Genomic DNA, 20,210 nt, shown 5'->3' with positions numbered 1-20,210 from the left:
AGGGTTCTGTGGCTTGCTCCCTTCTGAGCGTTCCACGGGCAGCAGCCACCTCCGGCTCTTAATTGTGTTCCTAGATGCTGTGTAACGAGTCGAGCCGGTATTTACAGGTAGTACGCAGGTAAATGAGCACCCGCGCGCGCGTGCGCAGGACACTGCACCGAAGGTCCGCCCGGAGCGGGGGCGTTGACACAGAGTTGAGCCCACCCAAGCAGCACAGCTAAATAAAGCTCACCGCACCAGCTTCCTCCACGCGGGCAGGTAAGCACTCGGGCGGCCGCGCGCGCGGGAGTCCGGCTGCCCATCCAGCCCCGCCGAAAGGTCCGGGGGCGGAGGCGGCGGCGTGGGCGCCGAGCTGCGCCGTGATTGGCCGGAGCCCGCGGAGGGGGCGTGGCTTGTCGATGGGGCGGGGCCGGCGGGGGAAGGGGGTGTGCGCCTCGGCGGTGCGGTAGTTTCAGTATAAACAAGGGACCGGACTGGTTCGGCGGATTCTACTGCCCCCCCCCCCCACTTTCCCGCGCGCTTCTCTGCTCGGCGCTTCGGACTCATCGGTGGGCGCGTGGCGCACAGCCAGGTGGCGGGGGACCCGGAGTCCATCTGCGGGTAGGTTGTTGGCTGGCTGGGCTTTTCTTTCTCCTGGAGGGTCCCGGAGCTCCGCAGCGGGAACGGGGCTGCGTGCTCCCGGGAGACCCCAGAGATTTCCCCCCTCGCCGCCCCTCCCCGAGACCTGAGCCGGGCGCTTCGGCTGCGGGGTGCGCTCCCAGGAGTGGGCAGTCCCCTTGCCCGGCCGCCGCGGTGCCCTGGGCCCCGCCGGGTCACGACAGGTGCGGGGCAGGGCAGGGAGGGGGGGGGCGGCCCGAGCTCGGGAACCTGCGCCGGGACAGGCTGGGCTGTGCCCGGCCTGCTCCCCCGATCCCCCCGGGGTCTCTCTGCGATCTCGGTAGTTTGGGAACGGTGACGGAGCTCCAGTCGCGTCCGGGTCTGTGTTCCATCTCGGGCTGCGCTTGCCTCCCTCTCTTTCTGGGTTTGTGTGTGCACGGGGTGCCGGCTCCGTACGATCGAGGTCTGATGCTGAAGGGAGGGCCATCAGAGGTCCTGGGCTTACCCCCGCGGGCTCTCGTTCTGGGCTCTTTCCTACCTGGGCCCGGCTGGCAAACTTGGGAGACACCTTGTCGACTTGTTATTTTTTTTCCCCCGAGCTCGGGTGAGTTTACCCGGGGACAGGTGTCCTGAAGATAGTTGTCATCTGCTGGGGATGATGACTGGTAGCCCAGTGGGCAGAAGGCGTGAGGGAGACCCCTCTTTCTAGGAGAGAACGTGGGAAGGTCTCCGTGCTGTAGGGGAGAAGGCGGCAAAACGGGGGGTGGGGGGGATGGGGCGTGACGCGCCTCCGTGTGTGTGTGTGTGTGTGTGTGTGTGTGTGTGTGTGTGTGTTCACTGGAGCCTCCCTCCCACCTGACCCCATCCACATTGGCACAGGTCAGGCCAGGCCACGTAGCTCAGTCCTCTGACAGGAGGGCACCAGCGTGCCAACCAGCAGGAGGAGAAGGTCTCGGTCTCGGCAGCGTTGTTCTCTTCCCCGTGTGGATGTGTCGCCTTTGCAGATGACTTCGGTGACCACGGTGTGTACAGGTGACTTGTGTATGTGTGTTTGGGAGAACGCGTCTCCTAGGAGTCCTTTCGTCAGCAGCGCCATGTGACAATGGTCAGGAACTGCTAGTGCGCGTGGATCTATATTTAGCAGATGACCTCTTACAGGGAGGGTCTCATTGGTGAATAAAGGGGAAGAGTCCAGGGACCCGGGTGTCACACTCGTGAATGCTGTCTGACACAGTCAGACTCAGATGGGGTGAATAATTTTTTTTTTTCCTCCTGAGAACAGTGGCTGGATCTTGGCATGTGATGACTGTGCCTTAATTTAAACATAGTTAAGGCTCTGGTGGGTCAATCTATGTTAAGCAAGGAGGCTTAAAATACATGTACTTGTTTGGAGATTAGTGAGGGAATGACTGGTCAAATGGTGTTCAGAGCGAATGTAGAGTTGATTTCTTTAAAGAAAAGGATTTTTTTTTTTTTTTTTAGCTGTTGAGGTTTTCATAGCAGAATAATAGTAATGGTAGCTAATTAAACCCCATCATGAATAGCAATGTAACATGGGAAGGGGGTTAGTGTTTGAGCCACTGAAGCTACAGGACACTTGCCTGAAGTCAGGCTTCTGTCCCTCATGTATTTCATTTCAAGTCGATCTGTAGGGCTGAGAATATAAGCCACCAGTGAGCAAGTTTCTTCTGCTTGTTGGCCCATCTTTTGTTTTCCTAAACGTGGTAATCTTTCCAGCTACTGAACATACTGGCCTGTACTTTCCATTTGTCTAATGCAGCGTTCACTCTAGAATTTATTTCTCCTGTGCCATATTTTCAGGTTTTGGCATATGCCTGAAGGTGTTATTGTCTTATCTTTGGAGGAAGAGAATCATCAGAAAATATTTGCATTTATTGTCGTTCTCCACCCCCCCTTAACATCTAATCCAATACATTAAGTATACATATATATATAACTACATATTTGTAAAGTATTTGTTATTTGTCATAAGAATATGTACATCATTGCTAACATTTTTGTTCATATGATCTGAAATTAACTACTAGGTAATCAAGTACAATAGATCAAATAAAACCAATTGCCTACCATGCATTTAGGGGAAAGGCATGGTAAGAAAATAGAGGAGGAAGTCTGGGGGGATAATTTGACACTGGAAGCCCTGGGACCAGCTTTATCAGCTTCCAAAGGCTCCCTGGAAGAACTGGACTTGGGAGGAACATGGGTATTTGTCAGAGCCTCTTAGAGAACACTGCCTTGGAAAGGAGATGGGAATGCAGGGTATTCTGCCTTGCTTGTGAAAACAATCAAGAATTCTGAGCAAGAACTGAGAAGCTCCATTCTGATGCCAAAGATAATAAATGGAATTGTCTTATAGCATTGTCTGAACTCTTAAAGAAACAAATTGTCCTGTGGGAAATGATGCTTAATATTTATGGATTTATTTTTATTAGTGGTTGAACTCGGGTATCCCTTATCCATTCTTTTCACTTTTCCAGAACTATAGTCCCTTTTTCTACATATTTTGTTTTTGGTTCTCCAGTTAAATTTGTATATATACACACATACATATGGACTATTGATAAAATGGCAGTTGTAGGGAAGAAGGAAACTTGGGTTCATGCTAATTTGGAGGCCTGACAAGTCACATGGCCTCTCCTTGTACCTGCCACTCTAGACTAGACATGGGGAGTTGAGCTGGATGGTTTATGGTCTCTTTTATCTCAGTGATAACTGCTTTACTTGTGCTGTCACTTCACATCTGCACCTTGTATTAGGTTGGACCAACTACGGGTGAGGCGATGCACACAAAGATGTTGCAATCTTCTCAAGAAATGAGAAGAAAGAAATGAAGAGAGGACAGTGAAATTCTTTCTGTTGATTAATTTATGTAAGAATTGAATACTTCTTAAACTGCCTTTTGACTTTGTTTTCCTCTTGCGACCAATTTCAATAAGCGTCAGAAAAACATTAACAATTCTGTTTTCAAATTTTTCATAGTTTCTTGGCCTATTATGTGACAGTTTCTACTAAAATTTTAATTTCTTTTAGCCAATCATTTTTTTCCTCAGTTTATTTGGTTATTATTTCCTCAGAAAGTATGTATATATGTTCAGGTTATTCAGTTCAAATTTTATTAGGAAACCATGATGGAAAAGTACTTTGATATGGAAAATAAAACATTAGCCTTTTAGAAAGGAAAACATCTTGTAGACCACAAATACCTACCTATATCTAAAACAGAAGAATAGAATGGGAGGGATAAACATAGTTTTTCAAGAACTTGTGGCCAAAAAAATATATATAAAATTATCACAGTAACTATGTTATGTAATAAAACATGGAGAAAAAAATCTGAATTTTACAAATGTCCTCACTGTCAGCTCATTTTTATGCCAAGATGAATTGGGTATAGAAAAGCAAAATCTTAAAAAAACAAAGAAAAGAGAAATCTTTTAATAAAAATGTTCAACATATGATATTCTGTGATATAGCATAAAATCTATCGTAGATGCATGATGATTCACCTTGTCATATTTGTGCTGTCCTTTATGATGCCCTTTAGCCATATGAGCACATTTAGTATGAGTTGAACAGAATTAAAAATATAGCTTTTAGGGTGCACTGACCACTAAGTGCTTAGTAGTCATTATGGCTAGTAGTGATTGTATTGAATTGTCAAGAAGAGGGGCCCTGCCAGGATTCTAGTTCTTGTGATAGTATTTGATTAGATAATACTGATTTTGATTACCCAGAAGGTCATTTTTTAAAAATTATTTTCGGGAAATGAAATAATTTATTCTGTCGCAGATGGGCGTCTGAGACAACAGGGAATAGGACCAACTGTCTTGATCAGCAAAACTAGGTCTTCACTTATATGGCATGAGTATTGCCACTTTCTTCAACTCAGTGATGTGCCAGAATCACTACACTAATTTCTCAATATCTTTTCTTTAGAACTGAGTTGCCCTTTTTAAAACTAACACCAGCTGTTACTGCAGGAAAGCACCAGCCTTTCAAGACAAGGAAAGAGGAGCCATCTACTGTTAAACTCAAGAACTACATGAGAGATAGCATTGTAGATTAGTGAACACATAAAAAGAATAACCACTTGTCCTGGCTTTCCTCCCCACACCATACTGCTTTATCTCTTAGGAAGATTATTTAATGACTCTGCAAGTTTACTTCGGGTTGCTATGAACTGAGATGCAATTTTATACTTTAATAATTTGCTAACAACATCCCCAAGACAAAAAAAAAATCACAAATCTTATCTTTGTTTTTCTTCCAAAGAAACCAGAGATTCGATTTGAGTCACAATTCCCTGCTTTCTTCAATGAGGAATTACTGAAGAATTTTTTTAAAGATAAAGTAAAATGTGAATTTATTTTTTATATGGATGCCTATAACTCAAATCAGGAAATATCACTTCTTTATTTTGGAGAAAGAAAGGATCTTTCTCAAACATAGTAATTATCTTTTCTCCCATAACTGAGGAATCTATGAAGCAATTGGGACTCAGTTCCAAGGAATGTATTTATCTTGGAATTACTGTCTGTTAACATGCCAAAAGAAGTGGGTTGATTCTGAGCTGTCTACTCCAAGTTATTTGCCTCTTCTTTCTTACAGAGATTGGCATAAGTATAGCATCCCAACAATTTCCACAGATGTTGTTAGAAATCTCTTCTGTATGGCTTCTTCTGATTAGGGAAAGAAATGAGAAGATAATCTTCTCAACATTTCACTCATCTCAAAACAAGCTATTTCAGATAGCATCAAGGGCTTGCCTTTTACTTTTGACCCATGTGCAGATCTACAGTCAGAGACCTTGTATGAACATTTAGTCATTCTTTGTAGTCTCAGCTCTAGTGTGGCTAAAAGGAGGCTACAGGGGACTAGGTAGAGAAGTATGTGAACGCGTTCCAGTTCAGATCACTGCAATTTCAAATGAGTAAAGGGAAAAAAAGAGTTGAGTTGTTAAAGTTGCATCTCACCAAGGTACAAAGTTCCTTTAGAATCAAAATGGGAATTGGGAAATCTGTAATTCCAGGATATTAAATTAAATCTCTTCCCATTAAGCAAATATGCTTTCAAAGTTCATCTCTGGTAAGGAAGTCTTTGTGTGTGGCGGGGGGGGGGGGGGGGGGGGGGGTGGAAGGGGTCTGTGCAGCATTTCAGTGAATGCTAAAATATTGTAGCAACATAAAGGCATAAATATTGCACTACATGATGAAATAGTATTGAATTTTTTTTGACTCCTGTATTTTCTAACTTCAGTTTAGAGGAAATGCTGACAAGACATTCAGGTGGAGATTTATGAAAGTATCTTTAACAGGCATTGAGGGATAGCTTTTGACTTAGTCTCCATGCCAGTGTGTTCCTCAACCTCTCTCCCAATTCAGATTGCCACCTGAAACCACCTATCCCTGTGCACCTGCTTCATCATAAATAACATTGTGCAAAAGCAGTCACTAATTCAAACGCAGTCTGCTGTTTAGAAAAAGGCAGCTTTTCATCTGGTGCTTTAGTGGGTTTAAAACCATTAGACATGCCTTTCAAATTCATTCATCCCGTAAATCACCCAGTGACTGCTTCCTTGCTGCTGGATCAATGTCAGGCTGAACTTTTCCAGGGCCCTTAGAAGAACATGATCTATCTTTGTGACCAAATTAGCAGCCCTGTAAGTTTTCTTGTCTGTCAACTGACTTTTTCAACCTACCAAATTAATTCTAAGAAGGAATATTCATATCCTCTGCCTTGGTTCGGTATATCTTTTATTAACTGGAAATTTTTTCAGCATAGTCAGCAATCTATGACAATAATTTTGGTGGCCATAAGTTTTTTTTTAAGTTTGGTTTATTATTTCAAAAATCAAAATTGTTTTCCCATTGACTTACTGCCTCTCCTTCCAACTTATTATGCTGCCTGAGTGTAGTGGGGAAAACAGGCTATTTTAATTGTTCTACCCAAACCAAAAGATGTATCATTCTTTTATTTTTTTAACTCAATTGGAATGGTACTACCTGAAAAAAAAACGTATCTCTTGATTTCTAAGGAACAAGTCTTGAGTGTGTTGGGCCAATGTTCTATTCAGATGTCCCTTGTTTTACTTTGGGATATAGACATGACATCTGAATTCTGTATACACCAGTACTTTGGCTTCTTAATCCATTTTTAAGTATATGCTAACTTGTTGGTATGTTTCTTCAGGGGCTGTGGGAGAAATGTTTGTCATCTTAAAAGGTTAAGGACCACAAGGGTGCTGATGGCTTACATTTATAATCCTAACTACTCAGGTAACTGAGATCTGAAGATCACAGTTCAAAGCCAGCCTGGGCAGGAAAAGTCCATGAGACTCTTGTCTCTAGTTACCATCAAAAAGCTGGAAGTAGAGCTAAGTAGCTAAGGAGTAGCATGCTAGCCTTGAGCAAAAAGTTCAGGGGCACCTTCCAGGTTCTGAGTTCAAGCCCCAGAACTGACACACATACACACACATGTGTAACACAAATGTTAAGGAATACTGGCTGAAAAGAAATGTGTTTTGGATAAAGGAACTGGCTCCCAAATTAAACTGATTGTTGATAATTACCTTTTAAATCTGTAGTCTGTTTCAGTGGTAGTGATTTGAATCAAGTCAACAAGTTTTACATGGGTCTCATCCAGCTCTCTTCCTTCCTGCCCCCCCCCAACCCTATGATGGAATTTTTGGTCTTGAAAAGTTTTATTTAACAGTTAACTAAGCTATGTGAACACCTTCTAATTTTGAGAAGTAGGCACTGTTTTCTATACAAGGTATATGGTTAGCAAATTAGTGCTAAGGAAGAATGGAGAGTCAGAGATTGTGGAAACTGAGACTTTATGAACCCTAGAGACAGAGAATAGTAGTTGTCAAAACTAAAAGGGGAAGGGTCACCACAGTTAAAAGCATTAGAGCTACATGGCCATGAAATAATGAGTGAGAGCTATAGTCTGAAAACCACCTCACATCACTTCACACTAGCTTCTGTTCCCTAGAGGGGTCATTAGCAAGTGATTTCTAGAGTTAGAGGTGCCCAAGGATAAATACTTTTCTGGATTCTTAGGTCTAGTACTGTGATTATTGAATTTATTTTCATAAGAACTAAGCCCATGCTTAATCTTTTGAGCCTCACTTCTTTAATTCCAGAGTTGAAGCAGGTAGAACTAAAATCCTGGACACAGACTCTGAGTTGTTCTGAATGAACAGTAGCTCTCTCAAGGGTAATAAGGAGGGAGAGGACAGAGAGAAAACAAACTTTATCTTCTTGAGTATTTAAAATGATCTGGTACAGACAGTACTTTCAGTACCATTCTGCTGACTTTTCTTTATTACACAGGCAGTTAATCTTTCAGAATCTGACTAGACTAGTCACTTGTTAAAGATTATTCAGAGATTAGTGATGAATACCATGAACTGTGATCTTTCTTTTGACATTTGTCTTACTAATTTTTTTTCTGGAAATCTATAAAGTATAAGCATGTATCATTGAATTTCATCAAATCCAATGTGCTACCCACTGTAAGATGCTCTGTGACTGTTCACCTGCTCCCTGTTTTAAAAATACTAAACTGTTTTTTAAAAAGTCAAACATATATATCAAAATCTTGGTAATCTTTGCGGAGCTGACACTGTACTTTGATTGCCAAGGTCAGTAACTTATGTAGTGCTGTTGACAGTGTGACTTTTTAATAAGAGTAATGAGTGGTATGAATATATCTTTGGAGCAAAGATTTATGTAGAACATGTAAACCATAAATTATTCTAACAGCTTATAATTTGGGACAGACGGACAGGCTTTTTGTTTTATGGTTACATACTAGAAGTTCAAAGGGAAGAACACCATTCTCAGGATAGCACGGAGAACTGTAATAAAAGTTTGTGCCTGGAATCTAAAGACCTAGGTTTGAAACCCTACCTGATTTGTCCCCGGAATGTGTAATGCTCAGAGAATTATTAGAGTGTTTCTAAGTCTAAGCTGCTTCTGAAGTAAAAAAGAATGAGGATTACTGACAGATGGAGTGGTTGCAGAATCCACAAAGGCGTCAGTAAACGATTACACAAACAGAAGCCAATGAAATTGTTGGAGCTGACTCACCTGGATTTCCAGAGAGACATCTTAAAGGGAATTCAGAAAAATAAGAGTTTGGGAATGTGGACAATTTTTTTAGTATACATGAGATTTCAGAGTGAGGGGAATGTTCTACCAATGAAGGGAGAAAGATGTAAGGAAATGGAAAGATACTGTTCTAAATGGCAAGGTTGAAAATTTACCCATTATGAATAAATAAGGGGCCAGGGTCTCTTGGAGTGACTTGGAGTTCAGCAATTCATTATTGCTCTGTATAAGTTCAGTACTCAAGTTGGGAAAACAAAAATACTCATGGGAAAATCAACTGATGAGCAACATATCTTTGGACTAATTTGAAGGTAGAAAACTGCCTGTGACGTAGTCTCTTGTTACAATTGGTTTTTAAGTAAAGCGTAATCTATAACACCAATTAATTTTTCTCAGTTTGGCTTTCATCGCTGTAAGTAACATTTTCTTTTGGTGTCTTTGGGGGAGGAAGTTTTTGAAGTGTTTGTATTTTATACTTTCCCAAGAAATCTTGTGGTACATGTCCAAAGAATAATACATAAGAATCTTTGGCAAAATTCTCCAAAGAATGTTGTAAGAGGAGCTTTCCTAGGAAGAAGATGAGTAGTTGCATATAAACAATGTAGGATGTTGGAAGGGGTGAACAGAACTGAAAGTAACAGATGGAGAATATAACAGGGATGGGGGGGGGAGGGATGAATTAAGGCACTTTCTGAAGATTTCACAGGGATTAAGTACCCAAATTAGGACTTCATTAAATCTGAATCTTAATCCAGATCTGAGTCCTTGTTTACTATACAGGAGTGTATAATTAAGAAATGCAAATACTTGGTTCTGATTACTTGAAAGGAAACTGAATGACCCATGACTGTCTTGTGGGCTAGCATGTACTGCTAATAAGCCCAGGGCAGCAGGAATGCACGATTGGGAAAGTTCCATCTGGCTCATTTTGTGCTAGAGTCACATGACAGCCTGGTCACTGCAATTCACCTCCTCCCACCTTCTGGTCTCAAGTTGCATGTTTATAGAAAGAGGAGTTTGGACCTGACTGTGATGCCTCGGGCACATTGGCTTCCTCCATAACTGTCTGTCTTGCAGTCATTTCTAATCATTTAAGTTACACATTTGGCTAGTGTATTGCTTTCAAATCCTTGGTCTGCTCATCCTGAGGTCCCTACGCCATCACTTCTAATTACTTATATTGAAATGAAATTGCTCATAGTGAAATGCAATCTATTGTTTGTATTCTGAACCAGTGCTTTTCCTATAGTCCCGTTGAATATTATTTTCTGATTTTCAGAAGTTGTTGTATCTGGACTAACCATCTCCCAAAAGTATTTTGTTAGATTGGTATCAATAACAGGAAATAATATAGTGTTTTCTAACAGAAAAAAAAATCCAACATGAATTAAAGGAATTCTCCAAATCCTGTGTGCCAGTGGTTGTAACCATGGAAAACTTAAGCCACAGGCAACCACGTCCAGATATCATCAGAAGGAAGTTGTAGGTATGCCTTTCTTCTTAGGTCCTGGTCTCCAAGTTTGAGGACACTCTAGATTTCTCATGTCAATAGTTGATTGGCTCTTTTACTTCCTAGCAAGGACAACTCATGTATAACAATTACATTACACATGAATTGTACTCATAAAATACGTTCAGTGTGAAGGGGACAGAAATTTCCTTTGTCCATGGCTTTATACAACATAATATTGAGTTATTTGTTTAATATGGTCACTACATGTGAGAGCTTACCACCTAAGGAATTGTGCTGAGTGTGTATTAACATTACAACCCACAGTTCCTGACCCTAAGTTAGAGGTAGATAACAATGAACCGAGTGACAAATTCCCCTATAGTGATTCTCAGCAATCACTTTGTTCCCAGTAGTGGCAAATTTTTCATAGATTTCTTTAAACTGGCATTCAGCTGTGTTTTGGTGGTTTATTTATTTTTCTTTTGGATGGAAAACACAAAGTTGAAGCTCTTTATTTTCTATTTACTTTTTTTCCTTTTCTCTTTTTTTCTTGTTCTAAGGCCAGGACTTGAACTTGGTACCTCTGGCTGCTTTTGCCATTGGTAAGCATTTTACCAACTGAGCCATGCCTCCAACCCTTCTGTTGACTTTTTTAGGTGCTGTTTTCACTGGCTAGTTTGGCTCTCTAGGCGGGTGTGTTTTCTTAACACTGCACCCTGGCCTTCCTCTTCTGGAGGCACGTGTGCATGTTGTGAGCTGTGTGTGCCCCCATTAGTGGTAGCTGGAACTGATGTGAGTAGACTAAGGAATGTGACTTCTAACACAGGGCTCTCTCCCCCTTCTTCCATTTGGATGCAAATATCTTTCGGCCTCTTGAAAAGAAGGATTAGCCCTGGTTGTGTCCCTGTCAATCCTGAAGTTTGGCTTCCCTTCATTGTTTGCTTTCTGAAACCCCCAGCCTGCACAACTGTTGAATGCCTCTATTGTCCAGACATGCTGCCAGAAACCCAAGTCTGTTCTCAGAACCAGCTCTACGTCCCCCAGGAATCCAAGTAATAACTTACTAGCTTCTGGCCTCCCATGAACACTCTCTGACAAGGGCTTTGTGAGCTGCAAGGCACACAGAGGGGGAGGAGCAACTTATCTCAGGACTGTCACAGCACTCCTTGTTTCCCAGCCAGGTGCCTTCTCAGCCAGCATGTTTACTGGGAACTGTATATTCCTCTTTTTCCCTTTCCAAGAAGTGGACACTAAGGGGAGAACATCAACAGTATCTGAGCTTCTAAAAAGCTGTGGAGACAGCACTACATGTCTTGATATCTGCAAGAAGCATGTGCATGCGTGTGCACGCAAGCACACACACACACACACACACACACACACACACACACACACACACACACACATCATGTGTTAATTCTAGGCTTTTGTAAGTTAGTTTTCCCCATATGTCCAGGGCTAGTCAGTTATCTCTTCCGTTTAGTTCTTCACAGCAAAATCTGAAGGAATACTTGACTTCATGGGATCAAGCAATGCAAACTCAGTTCCTCAGCCCCTTCCTCAAATGTGAAGAAATTATGTACAACCACGACAGCCAGAGACCTGACTTACCTATGCATTTTGTATTTGATTGAATGAGATTGATACTGTTATATGGGAATTTGTGAGCTCCCGAGAAGCCATATTTTGAAAGGTCGAATCAGGAGTCCTTATTAGATAGCCAGCAACTGCAAGCAGACACATGTCCCCCAAAAACTTGCAGCCTCAGATACACTTAATACCGTTAGAAAACTGAGCCACAAGGGTAAGAGAGCAAAGAAAGAGCAGATCAACTCTAATGAAGAGTTGAAGAGGGACACCATGGTGACCTGAGGAATTAGGATATACAAGGTATGGTGTAAAATAGCAACTGAGCTGGTCAGGACCTCTAAATATTGTTGTGGTGAAGGGTCAGGGTCACAGGGAGCTTGCTCCTTGAGGTTCATGGTATAAAACTGGCAGGTCCAGTGACCTGTTGTCCAAATCACTGCCCCTGCCTCTAGGAATTCAAGCACACCAATTACCTGGCAGTGGGACTTTACCTTAATTCACCAGGAAGCCAAGATGGTACCAGTTAACCCAATTCCCTATCATCCACATGTTTCCAGGATGGCACCAGTGAGATCCAGAATCCATCTTTCTGTACTTAACAGTCTGTATACATGTAATATTCGAAGAACAATTTGGCTTTGGGTGGGTTCTGATATTTTGTAATGATCTCTTCATTACTATTAAAGCTTATCCTGTTAAGGATGATTTCTCTTTTTTATATTGTGTATGCTGACACCATGTTCTCTTCTTTTACTTATTTATTTTTTTAGGAAAGTATGCCTCAGACTCCTCCTTTTTCAGCAATGTTTGATAGCAGTGGTTACAACCGAAACCTCTATCAGTCTTCAGAGGACAGCTGTGGAGGGCTGTATTACCATGACAACAATCTCCTTTCTGGGTCTCTGGAAGCTCTTATCCAGCACTTAGTACCTAATGTGGATTACTATCCAGATGTAAGTATTCCTTATCCTCTGAAGGCCACCTTTATTATAGAACAAAGTATAATATAGTATACAGGAACCATGTGCACTGTGGAATTATACTCAGGTTGCTAAGAATTTTCTTAGTAAGAAACTACATAATGATTGTTGAATGCTTTGAATTCAAATCAAGTATGGGTATGTGTCACATTTTGATAGTCTCCGCTAAAGGTTTTAATTTTTTCAGGTGAGATGCCACAGTATAGGTAGTCTGGTACCATTGGAATAAAGTATATGAAGGGTTGATCTGTGTCTACTCTTTGGTTTTAAAATAAAAATGCTAGAGAACATTCAATCCCCTTAGAGTATGTTTATTTCCAATCCTATCACTCATGTGGAGAATTCAGATGAGATTTGCTTCTGGTTTGCTTTGATAACTTACAGTTTGTAAATTAGCACTGTGTAATCTAGCAAATTTGTTACATATTATCCCAATAATTCTAAAACAGGACAGGGGAGGAGACTGAAATTTCACAGTTGAGTATTTACTCAGTTTCACCTCCAGCATCTGGAATTAAACACAGGTTTTTTTTTCTTTCTGTAACACCTGGTTTTTCTTGTGTGCCACAGTAATAACTTTGGTGGAATTCAGTTTAGTAGGATAACAAGATTTATTAAATAGCTGGTTATTGATGGCCATTTCATGAAAGTATCTAGAGACCACCTTCATTCGTTTTTATAAATATAATAATAACTTTGGCATGCAAAGGTTAGTTTGTGCTTACCATGGTAATTCAGCATAATGCTTCTTACTAAGTTATCTCTCTCTGTGTGATTTGTACATGGTATTTTCAGATATGTTGCCACACAGGGAAAACGAGTAATCAAAAGTAAACGGAGCTCCTTGTTCAGCCCTGTAAATGTTTATGAGCTACTAAAGGCGCCTGGGGGATGGAGTGAGGGAACAATCCATGGAATTTCTCTTTTCATTGGGAGTCTGAAATTACTATAACAAATAAAGCACTACTTCATTACTGGCTTCTTGGGAGACAATGTGGTGAAAGAAAAGTATATAGTGTTTTATTGTGCTTGATCAAATTGCTTGGCCCTCATGCAAGTAAATAGGTTACTCACAAGATCATCTTCCAACTGCTCTGCCACAAACACTTCAGTGTGCTATATGAACACACAGGAGGATTCTTGATTGAACATAGATGGGATAAGTGGGGTCTTCTTTCTTTTTTGTTGTTTCATTTTGTTTTTTGTTTCCATCCAGGTACTATAATATTTGATCATATAATCAGATCCTCTCTGGGTGGTATATCTAAGTGGGATTTCTCTTTCTGGGCTGAATTTCATTATTCTCTCCTACAATAAGTAAGGTGTCCTGGTAGTCTGGCTTTCTGCAGATAGATGTGAAAATGTTCTCTGAATAATTTCAGGAACTAAATTTGTGCTGGAATTCTGTTAATATTTTATTATGGTTTAAAGGAAAAAGATAGAGACAAAGGTAAAGGAAAAATTCATATTGTATTGTTATATGTGCAGGTACTACTTTTGAAATTGTAGTATATGAACTTTGATCAAGAGAAGTTAATGAAATCAGATGCACCATCAACAATGTCTTTTTTCTCTTGTCACAGAGGACATATATATTCACCTTCCTCCTCAGTTCTCGGTTGTTTATGCATCCGTATGAGCTCATGGCCAAAGTTTGCCAATTATGTGTTGAGCACCAGAGACTAAGTGATCCTGATAGTGATAAGGTAAGGAAACATTTTGAACTTTATTATATGTGCTAACTCCATGGCTTGGATTGTGAAGTTAGTTTCCTAAGGGATCCTAGCTTACCTCCTCATTCAAGTGTGTAAGTGGCATCATGACTATACATAGGAAACTGGGAATTATTGAAAGAACATAGTATGGGTGGTACTACATTTCTATGGCATGCACAAGGCCCTGGGTTTGCGCTGCAAAAGTTAATAAACTACATCATACAAATTTAATGTTATAGATCTCTCTGAAACTAATTACACTTGATGTTGATATAGGGAAACACTAGTGCTGCTTCTTCGACCTCAAGAGGCTTATTTATTTGGCGTAGTGCATGTTGACAAATATCATTGAATTTCATGTGCTTTTTCTTCTTAGAGCCAGATGAGAAAAATTGCACCCAAAATTCTTCAGCTCTTGACAGAATGGACTGAAACATTTCCTTATGATTTTCGGGATGAAAGAATGATGAGAAACTTAAAAGATCTGGCTCACAGAATAGCCAGTGGCGAGGAGGTTGGTAACTTGAATTTTGCATAGCCATCAAAACTTTCAGAATAGCCTGGGTGGGAAATGGTAATGTATTATATCTGAATACCTCAGCACTTCCTTCTGCTTTGCCTTTGGAAAAGCCTTCTGCTATGGCATGTTGGTTGTTGTGATATAGCCAACAAATGATTATTCCATCTCACTTCAAAGAAATATGACCTGAAGTTTTATCTGATAAGTTGAGGGATTTGTTCATGTCAATTCATGCACAGGATTCAAGTTACAACTATGTTTTGGTTTTATTTTACTTATATATTAAGTGCTTCCTAAAAGGTTTGGCACCTTTAAAAAATAACATATTAAGAAGCATTAAGATGCACAGAGTCAATAGAATATTAATATAACAGTTGATTAGCAAGTAGCCTATTAATAAATCATAAATTTAAGTATATGATCTAGATCAGGAAAGGAGAAAACAAATATGTCAGTGTTGAGAGCCAGTAGGACAGGAAAGGAGTGTTGTGGCTTAAGTTTAATTTCCAGATAAAAGGAAAGTACAATTATTTACTTATTTTTTATTGTGAGAGGAAAGAAAAGCATACTAATTCTTCAGAGCACTAATTTAAACTTGAGGGTGGAGATGGAGCTCAATGTTGATTACTTGCTTGCATGTAGAGGGCACGGTTTCAATCCTACTACAACAGAAGCAACACCAATCTAAAATAAAAACACTTGTAAAGGCTCTCATATACAAGGAAATAATGCCATGTTTGTTGGCTTGTTTTATAATACTCTTGGTAGCATTGACCACAAATACTCCTTGATAAAACAGAAACCATTGATCAGAATGTATATTCACAAAGCTGGAAAAAGAGAAGATAGTCAAGGTTCTCTAGTGCTGGAAGTTATTTAAAGATAGTTTGTTTCAAGCTAGAATAGATGTAGATTAAAAGTAAGTCTTAGATGTCCATGAATATCACTTCCCTCAATTGAACCATTGATAAATTTGAACTAGTTGTGAAGCAGGCCTGAAGGGCTAATTTTCTATGTTGAGGCTTGTTTGGAAAAGATGTCTTTGTTGTTTCTGTGTTGCTGCTAAGTTGCTGGGAAGAAGAAAGGAGAGTAGGCAAAATGAGGAAGTTAGTAACTTGAATTTTAATATAGCTTGGATAGGAAAAGTTGAATTATTTTTCCAGAACCTCAATAACTTTCTGTTTTGCCTTTGGGCAAAACATAGTTTGGGGGATTATAGGTACATTTTCACATAGGACAGAAGGTAGACAAAACATTTGCCAACTGTAGTGAGGTCTTGTTTTATCTGAAAATACATTTTGCCATCATGTATAACTTTTCAATAGAACTCATTCTTTCAGAAGTATGCTGCAAAGCACACTGATCTATTCTGATACTGGTGAATACACTGTAGTGCCCTTTCTCCAACTTAAAAAAGCAATCAGACTAAAATGATATAATATTAGCACCTAGAAAACATGTACCTGGCTTTCCTTTATGATATTCTGTTCATAAAAGGAGAATTCTTTTGTGATTACTGTGATTACAGCTCAAGACAGCCATTTTTTTTTTTTTTTGGTCAGGCTGAGTGAGTCCTTTTGCAAATTCTGACTGTTATAATCCTCTTCAGGTATATCCATGCTCACAAAGGCCAAAGTGATGTATCACCATTCAATAAATCTTAAAGCTAGGAAGTGGCGCTGTAGCTCAAGTGGTAGAGCGCTAACCTTGAGCTGAAGAGTTGAGGGACAGTGCTCAGGCCCAGAGTTCAAGCCCCACGACCGACCAAAAAAAAAAATCTTAAGCTAGTGGTATTAACTGTTAGTTTACTTAGCAAGGTCAGTCCTGGCTTAGTGACCTTGGCTTATGACAAACTGTTCAAAAGATTAGTGACTTCATGGTGCTTTTCCTTATACAAATGCTGAAACTTGGGGTATAGTCAGTTCTTTGTCTTAGTTCAGTTGTATGTAACTACTCAACTTTATAAGTCAGCTATCTTCCTCCTATTGCCTTTTTGAAGAATAGAAATAATAACTGGGTACCAGTAGTTCACACCTGTAATCCTAGCTAGTCAAGAGGCTAAGATCTGAGCATTGTGGTTTGAAGACAGCTTAGTAGGGAAGTATGTGAGATTCCTATCAATTAACCACCAAAAAACTAATGCTAAAGCACCATCTGTGAGTGAAAAAAAGCTAAGGGCTGTGAGTGTAAAAAGCTACGGGATAGTACCCAGGCCCTGAATTCAAGACCCAGTACCAGCACACACACACACACACACACACACACATACACACACACACACACACACACACACACACACACACACCCATAGAAATTTATGATTTGATTCTTCCCAAAAGGAACACTTGAAAAATCATTTTCTTTATAAGATACAGTGGAAAATGTGAAATGGATGGCCTTGTGTCATACAAGTCAAAGAGTAAGATGTGGTCTTTTTTTTTTTTTTTTCCTTTTAAGCTAAACCAACAAGAACAAAGCACAAATACAAAATCAAGCTGTTTAAAAGTTGAGTTTGAACTGAGAAAGAGGGCACAACAGTCATACAACTCTGTCTTCTTGTCAGTACTCCTATGTTAATAACACATTCTTCATAAACCTTGGGAAGTTTATAGCTGGCTTTGAGCATGGAAAGAGGAGGTGGGGGGGGGGAGGTAAGCCAAGTCTAACTGAGGAATAGACTGAATGAGGGTATGTGTGGAGAGATGCACCTGCCTTGATCTGGCTGGGTTTCCTGAGAAATGCCTGGTTTTATCCACAATTCAGAAATCAGGCCCACACTTAGCAGTTGCTTCGTCTGACTGTGCTTTGGCAGGCTCCCAAATGCCTTCCTCCTTTCTCATCCCTATAAATGGTGTAAACAGTCCTGTGTTGCTGTCCCTTTCAGCTCTACATTTCTGTGATGGATGTTCTTTCCTTACTTTTTTTGTTTGACAGGATCCTCTGCTGTCATATTTTTAAGTGACTTTCCTCAGAGGGAATTCCCAACTCTACCCAACATCCCAACTACCATCATACCCCTCCCCAGCTTGCCTGTCACTACCCTCTCTTCATAGCTGTCTGTGATTTCCAATTATTTAGTTTTCAGTTGTTCTCACTGGGACTCATGCTATGCCTTATTTCCCTAAAATGGCATCCTTAATTCCTATCTGCCTCTGCGTAATAATTTGAATAAGTGAGTGAGTGAATGAATGAGTGGATAGGTGGATGAATAAATGAATGAGAAAACATTCTTTCCTTCCCCAAAAGGAGCATGAGATGGAGTTGTGACTTGTTGCTTCTTGCCTGTGACTTCAAGGATTTTTATTTTTAGTAGTCGGTGGATGCAGGTGTATTCTGCATATGATTTACTCAAGTTCTTTTGAATCTACTAGGACAGTTAGGTCTATATACTTTGCTTTAATATGTTTCTCCCCTGGGGATTTGCCCAAAATGAAGTGGTTTATTAGGACCTGCCTGCAAGAAGCCTGAAATGAAACAAATGATTGAGTTACATGACAAATGACTCTAGTTAGTAAAGTGCAATTTTCTCTTCCTTAAGGGGCTGGACTTCATAATAAGAACTTCTATCATTATTTGCTAGGTAATTACCATCCCTGGCATTTGAAGTTATAAAAAAGAATAAGTATGTATTTAACAGTTCATGAGTCAGTGAGGAAGCGTGCTTATTAGCAGCATAAGGCTTGACTTCACAAATGGAATCAAGTATAAGAAAGAAACTTCATTTTTTTTTTTGCGGGGGGAGGTGGGGGGGAGTTCCGGTCGTGGGGCTTGAATTCTGGGCTTGGGTGCTGTCCCTCAGCTCTTCAGCTCAAGGCTAGCTCTCTAGCCACAGTGTCACTTCCGGCTTTTTTTTTTTTTTGCTTATATGGTGCTGAGGAATCGAACCCAGGGCCTCATGCATGCAAGGCAAGCGCTCTACCACTGAGCCACCTTCCCAGCCCCAGAAACTTCATTTTTAAAAAATTAACTATAAGCAGTTGTACAAATGGGTTTCAATTCCACATATTATTTTAAGAATACGCTGCATCTTGATCAGTGCCACTCCTTCTATCATTCTCCACCATTTCCCCAAACCCTAAGTAGGAAACTTTTTAAAAAGAGCCCATATACATTCTCTCTCCTTCTATTGTGTCCTGTGTGTGCATATGCACACATGGCTATTATAATAGGTTTCCCCCTATACTCTAGTGCAATTTTTGCTCACTAGTAACCTGCCCATACAATTTCTCTACTTATTCCCGCAAAAACAAAAAATCAAATTGCGTGTGGGTTTTCAATTTTTTGTGTATAATAAATCAAATAGTAGAGGAAAATATTCCAATTGTTAAAAAGTAAACTTACAAGATGCAAAAGTACTCTAAATTCTACCCATCTTATATTTCTCTTAAAAGTAACAAGGATTGCCAATTTGGAATATATCCTTCAAGAGCTCCCTCTCTGTATATGTAATCATGCACAGATACAGACAGTTGCACAAGTAGTATGTATAGTGTGTGTGTGTATGTGTGTGTGAGAGTGTGTATATGTGTTAGTGTGTTCCACACAATGATGAGACCTTTCCATGTCAATGTAGACAGCTTTATCTTTTTTGGCATGCTACCCAGGACTCTGATATGTGGATGGACCTGGGTTTTTCTTGTTAAAAATTATTCTGTGAGAAACAAGCAGATTGTTTTGTGTTTTTTTCTTTTTTGATATAGAGGAAATTTAGAAATGTTCTGATACTGGACAAGGATATATATACCTTATCCATACCAGATTCTGTTTAGCATCATGGTAGTGTAATGACAGTCATAGGTTACTCTTGTAAACAGACTGTAATGATTGGGAAACTGCAACCTTCTTGCAGAAAAGATGTGTTTTCTACTCCTGGTGGATGGTACGTGCTGTAACTGAGGTACCTCAGAAAGATGTTTATCATCTATCATGAGTAATACACTGGGAACTAGCATAATTTTAAGTAGTGTTAACTCTCACAGGCATTTATTATGACATTTGGATAGAAGACTACTTTAGAAAACATCTTACATACTTATGGTCTTAAGGTAGCTCACTGTTACCAAAGTAGAAAGGCTGGACACAACAGAGATGAGGGATTTAAAATAAACCTTCACTTGGCTTTCAAGGACTTGGAATGTTAAAATAGAAACAAAAATTGAGGCACTTTCCTTGAGTGGTAAACGCATTGCCAAACAGCACCTTCTAAATGGGTAACATTCA

At 40.2% G+C, this 20,210-nt stretch overlaps 1 protein-coding gene across 2 annotated transcripts in view; it reads left to right on the top strand.

The window, feature by feature from the left end:
• Positions 1-475: 475 nt before the first annotated feature.
• Rasgef1b (RasGEF domain family member 1B) overlaps positions 476-20,210 on the top strand; it is a 36,819-nt gene continuing 17,084 nt past the window's right edge. For both annotated transcript variants that reach the window (XM_042678269.1, XM_042678268.1), the window contains exons 1-4: positions 476-600; positions 12,546-12,728; positions 14,339-14,461; positions 14,847-14,984. In XM_042678269.1, the coding sequence (XP_042534203.1) occupies positions 12,552-12,728; positions 14,339-14,461; positions 14,847-14,984 (438 nt within the window). In that variant the 5' untranslated portion in view covers positions 476-600; positions 12,546-12,551. The remainder of the gene's footprint in view (positions 601-12,545; positions 12,729-14,338; positions 14,462-14,846; positions 14,985-20,210) is intronic.

This window comes from Dipodomys spectabilis, unplaced genomic scaffold (assembly GCF_019054845.1).
Source record: "Dipodomys spectabilis isolate Male_0828 unplaced genomic scaffold, ASM1905484v1 ptg000043l, whole genome shotgun sequence".
Taxonomy (NCBI): domain Eukaryota; kingdom Metazoa; phylum Chordata; class Mammalia; order Rodentia; family Heteromyidae; genus Dipodomys; species Dipodomys spectabilis.
Note: the sequence above shows the minus strand (reverse complement) of the source record. Positions and strands in the feature narration are given on the sequence as shown.